Below are 8090 nucleotides of genomic sequence, written 5' to 3'. Positions count from 1 at the left end.
AGTGGCCCGGTGGTGTAGAGATGCTTATAGCATTGCTGAGCGGTGAATCACAGCTCTGTCTCAGCTGTTCTCACGGCTCATTAAACCTGTTCTGCACCACATAGATAGTTACGGATAGTATACGCTGTGTTTGCTGTTTAGTTTTTTTTTGTTGCAAAGAAGTTCTGTATTCGTATCTATAGGCTTTCACTGACCAAGAAGAACATAAAGGCATAGTCGGTGTGCGAATGAGACATGAGGTTCTATATATATATATATATATATATATGTATGGTACACGAAGTCTTTTTGTAGTGGAACGAACATGTGCATGTAGCCTTATTTTGTTTAATTTTTTTTTTTTAAATATCACACATATAACCCATATTTCAACACCTTCTCATGTGTCCAGACTTTCATTTTTGACAAAAAAAAAGAAGTTCATTTTGACAACCTAAACGTATCAATTAATCAGGCTACAAGAGTGCAGGCCTAATGACAATCACCGAATGTAATTTAGACTTGTTGGTGTGTCTTATAACAGATGTCTCTTTCTATTCATCCAATCGCGGTGTACAGTGCGTCCCATATATTTCATATATATGGTACGGTGCACAGTGCGCTGTTGTGATGCACGAAGTCTTTTTGGAGTGAAACGAACATGTGCATGTAGCCTTATGTTTTTAAAGTCTATATATATATATATTTTGACAATCAGATGACAGCATCATGAAGATCATGCCACATTAAAATAGAATACATTTCTACCGTTATAGGAAGTCACATAATTATTATTATTTTTTTTAAATATCTCCCGAATGTCAGGATATAATTCGCACTGTGGGCATCATCATAGAGCTATAATTGCTGATGATGAAGATGATGATGATGAGTATGCATTATGCTGCTCAGGATGTTTGGTGTAAAAAGAAACAACATAATATTCATTGCGCGATTATACCAGCAGTATTGTAAACAGTTATTACATTGTAATAACACTGTACCAACCTGTACATCACTATGACATCACTATGACAACATTTGTTTTAGATATACTGTTTAATAGATGTCTGAGTGATACTCGCATAAAGGTGGACCTGTTAATGTCTCTAGCAGGTGGAGGATGGCAGAGAGAGTGACTTGGTGGAGAGCGTTTATGGGGAACAATAAGAGAACGAGTAGTGGTACCAAGGACATCGCCACTCAGCTCCCCGACACAGTGAAGGACCCTCTGACGCCCAGCACACAGGGAGTCCTAGCAACACCACACTGTAAGTCATCTCAGCACCCGCAGTGAAGTCGGAAGTTTACATACACCTTAAATACACTTAATAAACTCAGTTTTTCACAATTACTGAAATTTAATCCTACTAATAAAAAAAAATCCCTGTTTTAGGTCAGTTAGGATCAACACTTTATTTTATGAATGTGAAATGTCAGAATAAAATGTAGAGAGAATTATTTATTTAAACTTGTATTTATTTCATCACATTCTCAGTGGGTCAGAAGTTTACATACACTCAATTAGTATTTGCTAGCATTGTCTTTAAATTGTTTAACTTGGGTCAAACGTTTCGGGTAGCCTTCCACAAGCTTCCCACAATAAGTTGGGTGAATTTTGACCCATTCCTCCTGACATAGCTGGTGTAACTGAGTCAGGTTTGTAGGCCTCCTTGCTCGCACACGCTTTTTCAGTTCTGCCCACAAATGTTCAATAGGATTGAGGTCAGGGCTTTGTGATGGCCACTCCAATACCTTGACTTTCTTGTCCTTAAGCCATTTTGTCACAACTTTGGAAGTATGCTTGGGGTCATTGTACATTTGGAAGACCCATTTGCGACCAAGCTTTAATGTCTTGAGATGTTGCTTTAATATATCCACATAATTTTCCCTCCTCATGATGCCATCTATTTTGTGAAGAGCACCAGTCCCTCCTGCAGCAAAGCACCCCCACAACATGATGCTGCCACCCCCGTGCTTCACGGTTGGGATGGTGTTCTTCGGCTTGCAAGCCTCCCCATTTTTCCTCCAAACATAACATTGGTCAAACAGTTCTATTTTTGTTTCATCAGACCAGAGAACATTTCTCCAAAAAGTATGATCTGTGTCCCCATGTGCAGTTGCCTTGAAATACATCCACAGGTACACCTCCAATTGACTCAAATTGTGTCAATTATCCTATCATAAGCTTCTAAAGCCATGACATCATTTTCTGGACTTTTCCAAGCTGTTTAAAAGCACAGTCAACTTAGTGTATGTAAACTTCTGACCCACTGGAATTGTGATACAGTGAATTATAAGTTAAATAATCTGTCTTTAAACAATTGTTGGAAAAATTACTTGTGTAAATGTAAATGGCCCTTGAATGTTTTGGTACCTACAGGACAGCTCTTCTTTGTTTCCACCCATTCAGCATCATCCTCTTAAACTGTAGTCCCCATCCAAAACTCTGACCATTTTACTCCCCCTAGCAGAGCTTGGTTAGGCAGTTTTCATGTTATCCAGAGCGTTGGTGACTGTGCTGCTGGCAACAATTTAATTACGTTATTTTGCTGATGTTGACTGACTCCGGCCAACAGGTGTTGAGCGTTCGTAAAATCATCAGTTATTGTTTACGTTCAAACGGCTCTCCTGTAAAGTAGTGACCTGCCACATAGTTCCTGAAACGGGCCACATATGTTAAGCCACCTTGAAATCCCCCAAACTGTTCTCTTCTACTGTTCTCAGCAGCAGCAGCCCCCAAACTCCCAACCGACCAACAGCCACCAGCATCACAACAGCTACCAGCATCACAGCAGTCACCAGCGTCACAGCAGCCACCAGCATCACAGCAGTCACAGGCACCAGTCAGTACAGGCAACAGCCTCTTCAGCGACGAGACCTTCGATGACTCCCAGTTTGAGTCGGTCTTCAACGAACAGACGTGTCGTAGGAACCTGAGGGTGTCTCGGTCAGGCCGGTTTAAGGAGAAGAAGAGGGCACGCTCCAGTCTTCCTACTGGGAAAGAGGACGTACGATGACGAGGATGGCGATGAGGATGAGGGAGATAGTGGCCAAAGACTGCTCTTACTTCTGAACTTTATTTCAACATGGCCGTCCGTTCTGGGGAAAGACGAAGGTAGATGAAGATGAATTGTAAGTTGAAGATAAGTTGAGGGTTAATTGAAGATAAGTTGAGGTTAAGTTGAAGATAAGTTGAGGGTAAGTTGAAGATAAGTTGAGGGTAAATTGAAGATAAGTTGAGGGTAAATTGAAGATAAGTTGAGGGTAAGTTGAAGATAAGTTTAGGGTAAGTCGAAGATAAGTTGAGGGTTAATTGAAGATAAGTTGAGGGTTAATTGAAGATAAGTTGAGGGTAAGTTGAAGATAAGTTGAGGGTAAGTTGAAGATAAGTTGAGGGTAAATTGAAGATAAGTTGAGGGTAAATTGAAGATAAATTGAGGGTAAATTGAAGATAAGTTGAGGGTAAATTGAAGATAAGTTGAGGGTTAATTGAAGATAAATTGAGGGTTAATTGAAGATAAATTGAGGGTAAGTTGAGGGTAAGTCAAAGATAAGTTGAGGGTAAATTGAAGATAAGTCGAAGATAAGTTGAGGGTAAGTTGAAGATAAATTGAGGGTAAGTTGAAGATAAGTTGAAGATAAGTTGAGGGTAAGTTGAAGATAGTGATTTGAGACTTTGACTTTACCATTTGGAACCCTTTTGTCAGTACTAGAGAGTCTGAAGTTATACTCTCCTGTACCTCCTGTCTTGTTACATTATAATGGACTGCTGATTGGCAGTAGTGAACATTTCTCAGTGACAGCTAGGTAGGCACTTAACAGTCCTTCCCTGAGGAAATCACAGGTCTGACAAGGTTTGATTGATTTAAAGCAAAAGGAAGACAAGTGTGTCTTTACTAATCCAATCCCATAAAGATCAGTGGTTAGACTACTTCAAGAAAGGAAGGAAGTGAGGGAGGAAGGAAGGAAGGAAGGAAGGAAGGAAGGAAGGAAGGGAGGGAGGGAGGACGGAAAGAAGGAAGGAAGGAAGGAAGGAAGGAAGGAAGGAAGGAAGGAAGGAAGGAAGGAAGGAAGGAAGGAAGGAAGGAAGGAAGGAAGGAGAAAGGAAGGTTTTCTGTAAGAAGTATCACCTTTCAGCTTTAAAAACTATTCAGACTTTTCTAGCCTTTTCTGTATCCAAACAGTATACTGAAAATGAGACACACACAGCTATGTACATTCCAGGAAATGATACATTATTTATACGATGTTAACATATATATATACACATGTGTAATATTTTGAATATGAAGGATATAATATTGTTTTTTACTAATCAATGTTGTTTTTTAGTTAAAAAAAAAAAAACTATGATTACAGTGGGTTAAAAGGGTACCTCATTTGTTTTTTTTTAAAGAGGTGGGATTGCTTGAATGAATGAGCATTGGTGTTTCTGACCGGACAGGTGAAAATATAAGATTATATCCACTAGCTGCTATTCAGTTACATACAGCCACACGTTTTAGAGGGAAACATTACCGTCTGGAGCAAATCCTGATAGAAGATACGGTGTTATAGATATATATAATCCTGATAGAAGGTACTATCAGAAGCTAAACAGTAAGGTGTTATAGATATATATAATCCTGATAGAAGGTAAGGTGTTATAGATATATATAATCCTGATAGAAGGTACTATTAGAAGCTAAACAGTAAGGTGTTATAGATATATATAATCCTGATAGAAGGTAAGGTGTTATAGATATATATAATCCTGATAGAAGGTACTATTAGAAGCTAAACAGTAAGGTGTTATAGATATATATAATCCTGATAGAAGGTAAGGTGTTATAGATATATATAATCCTGATGGAAGGTACTATTAGAAGCTAATTGGTAAGGTGTTATATATATATATATATGTCATGCCCTGACCATAGTTTGCTATGTATGTTTCTATGTTTTGTTTGGTCAGGGTCTGATCTGAGTGGGCATTCTATGTTGGATGTCTAGTTTGTCTGTTTCTGTGTTTGGCCTGATATGGTTCTCAATCAGAGGCAGGTGTTAGTCGTTGTCTCTGATTGGGAACCATATTTAGGTAGCCTGTTTTCTCATTGTGGGTTGTGGGTGATTGTCTATGTTAGTTGCTTGTGCCAGCACAGTTCTTATAGCGTCACGGTCGTTATTCGTTTATTGTTTTGTATAGTTTGTATTCAGTGTTCAGTGCTTTCTTTAATTATTAAAATCATCATGAACAGATACCACGCTGCATTTTGGTCCGTTCCTTATGACGATCGTGACAATATATATATAATCCTGATAGAAGGCAAGGTGTTATAGATATATATAATCCTGATAGAAGGTAAGGTGTTATAGATATATATAATCCTGATAGAAGATACGGTGTTATAGATATATATAATCCTGATAGAAGGTAAGGTGTTATAGATATATATAATCCTGATAGAAGGTAAGGTGTTATAGATATATATAATCCTGATAGAAGGTAAGGTGTTATAGATATATATAATCCTGATAGAAGGTAAGGTGTTATAGATATATATAATCCTGATAGAAGGTAAGGTGTTATAGATATATATAATCCTGATAGAAGGCAAGGTGTTATAGATATATATAATCCTGATAGAAGGTAAGGTGTTATAGATATATAAAATCCTGATAGAAGGCAAGGTGTTATAGATATATATAATCCTGATAGAAGGCAAGGTGTTATAGATATATATAATCCTGATAGAAGGTAAGGTGTTATAGATATATATAATCCTGATAGAAGGTAAGGTGTTATAGATATATATAATCCTGATAGAAGGTAAGGTGTTATAGATATATATAATCCTGATAGAAGGTAAGGTGTTATAGATATATATAATCCTGATAGAAGGTAAGGTGTTATAGATATATATAATCCTGATAGAAGGTAAGGTGTTATAGATATATATAATCCTGATAGAAGGTAAGGTGTTATAGATATATATAATCCTGATAGAAGGTAAGGTGTTATAGATATATATAATCCTGATAGAAGGTAAGGTGTTATAGATATATATAATCCTGATAGAAGGTAAGGTGTTATAGATATATATAATCCTGATAGAAGGTAAGGTGTTATAGATATATATAATCCTGATAGAAGGTAAGGTGTTATAGATATATATAATCCTGATAGAAGGTAAGGTGTTATAGATATATATAATCCTGATAGAAGGTAAGGTGTTATAGATATATATAATCCTGATAGAAGGTAAGGTGTTATAGATATATATAATCCTGATAGAAGGTAAGGTGTTATAGATATATATAATCCTGATAGAAGGTAAGGTGTTATAGATATATATAATCCTGATAGAAGGTAAGGTGTTATAGATATATATAATCCTGATAGAAGGTAAGGTGTTATAGATATATATAATCCTGATAGAAGGTAAAGTGTTATAGATATATATAATCCTGATAGAAGGTAAGGTGTTATAGATATATATAATCCTGATAGAAGGTAAGGTGTTATAGATATATATATAATCCTGATAGAAGGTAAGGTGTTATAGATATATATAATCCTGATAGAAGATACGGTGTTATAGATATATATAATCCTGATAGAAGGTAAGGTGTTATAGATATATATAATCCTGATAGAAGGTAAGGTGTTATAGATATATATAATCCTGATAGAAGGTAAGGTGTTATAGATATATATAATCCTGATAGAAGGTAAGGTGTTATAGATATATATAATCCTGATAGAAGGTAAGGTGTTATAGATATATATAATCCTGATAGAAGGCAAGGTGTTATAGATATATATAATCCTGATAGAAGGTAAGGTGTTATAGATATATAAATTCCTGATAGAAGGCAAGGTGTTATAGATATATATAATCCTGATAGAAGGCAAGGTGTTATAGATATATATAATCCTGATAGAAGGTAAGGTGTTATAGATATATATAATCCTGATAGAAGGTAAGGTGTTATAGATATATATAATCCTGATAGAAGGTAAGGTGTTATAGATATATATAATCCTGATAGAAGGTAAAGTGTTATAGATATATATAATCCTGATAGAAGGTAAGGTGTTATAGATATATATAATCCTGATAGAAGGTAAGGTGTTATAGATATATATAATCCTGATAGAAGGTAAGGTGTTATAGATATATATAATCCTGATAGAAGGTAAGGTGTTATAGATATATATAATCCTGATAGAAGGTAAGGTGTTATAGATATATATAATCCTGATAGAAGGTAAGGTGTTATAGATATATATAATCCTGATAGAAGGTAAGGTGTTATAGATATATATAATCCTGATAGAAGGTAAGGTGTTATAGATATATATAATCCTGATAGAAGGTAAGGTGTTATAGATATATATAATCCTGATAGAAGGTAAGGTGTTATAGATATATATAATCCTGATAGAAGGTAAGGTGTTATAGATATATATAATCCTGATAGAAGGTAAGGTGTTATAGATATATATAATCCTGATAGAAGGTAAGGTGTTATAGATATATATAATCCTGATAGAAGGTAAGGTGTTATAGATATATATAATCCTGATAGAAGGTAAGGTGTTATAGATATATATAATCCTGATAGAAGGTAAGGTGTTATAGATATATATAATCCTGATAGAAGGTAAGGTGTTATAGATATATATAATCCTGATAGAAGGTAAGGTGTTATAGATATATATAATCCTGATAGAAGGTAAGGTGTTATAGATATATATAATCCTGATAGAAGGTAAGGTGTTATAGATATATATAATCCTGATAGAAGGTAAGGTGTTATAGATATATATAATCCTGATAGAAGGTAAGGTGTTATAGATATATATAATCCTGATAGAAGGTAAGGTGTTATAGATATATATAATCCTGATAGAAGGTAAGGTGTTATAGATATATATAATCCTGATAGAAGGTAAGGTGTTATAGATATATATAATCCTGATAGAAGGTAAGGTGTTATAGATATATATAATCCTGATAGAAGGTAAGGTGTTATAGATATATATAATCCTGATAGAAGGTAAAGTGTTATAGATATATATAATCCTGATAGAAGGTAAGGTGTTATAGATATATATAATCCTG

General features: G+C 35.0%; 1 protein-coding gene across 2 annotated transcripts; it reads left to right on the top strand.

Moving 5' to 3' along the window:
- Positions 1–1096: 1096 nt before the first annotated feature.
- On the top strand, positions 1097–3946 carry LOC139372786 (uncharacterized). 2 transcript variants are annotated; one of them, XM_071112590.1, is made up of 2 exons: positions 1097–1250; positions 2710–3946. In XM_071112590.1, the coding sequence occupies exons 1-2, from the start codon at positions 1103–1105 to the stop codon at positions 2997–2999; spliced, it is 438 nt and encodes a 145-aa protein (XP_070968691.1). In that variant the 5' UTR covers positions 1097–1102; the 3' UTR covers positions 3000–3946. The 2 variants fall into 2 exon arrangements, with proteins under 2 accessions (XP_070968691.1, XP_070968690.1); XM_071112589.1 differs by having other exon boundaries at positions 2707–3946.
- The last annotated feature ends 4144 nt before the right edge of the window (positions 3947–8090 follow it).

The sequence above is a fragment of the Oncorhynchus clarkii genome, chromosome 18, assembly GCF_045791955.1.
Source record: "Oncorhynchus clarkii lewisi isolate Uvic-CL-2024 chromosome 18, UVic_Ocla_1.0, whole genome shotgun sequence".
Lineage (NCBI taxonomy): Eukaryota > Metazoa > Chordata > Actinopteri > Salmoniformes > Salmonidae > Oncorhynchus > Oncorhynchus clarkii.
Note: the sequence above shows the minus strand (reverse complement) of the source record. Positions and strands in the feature narration are given on the sequence as shown.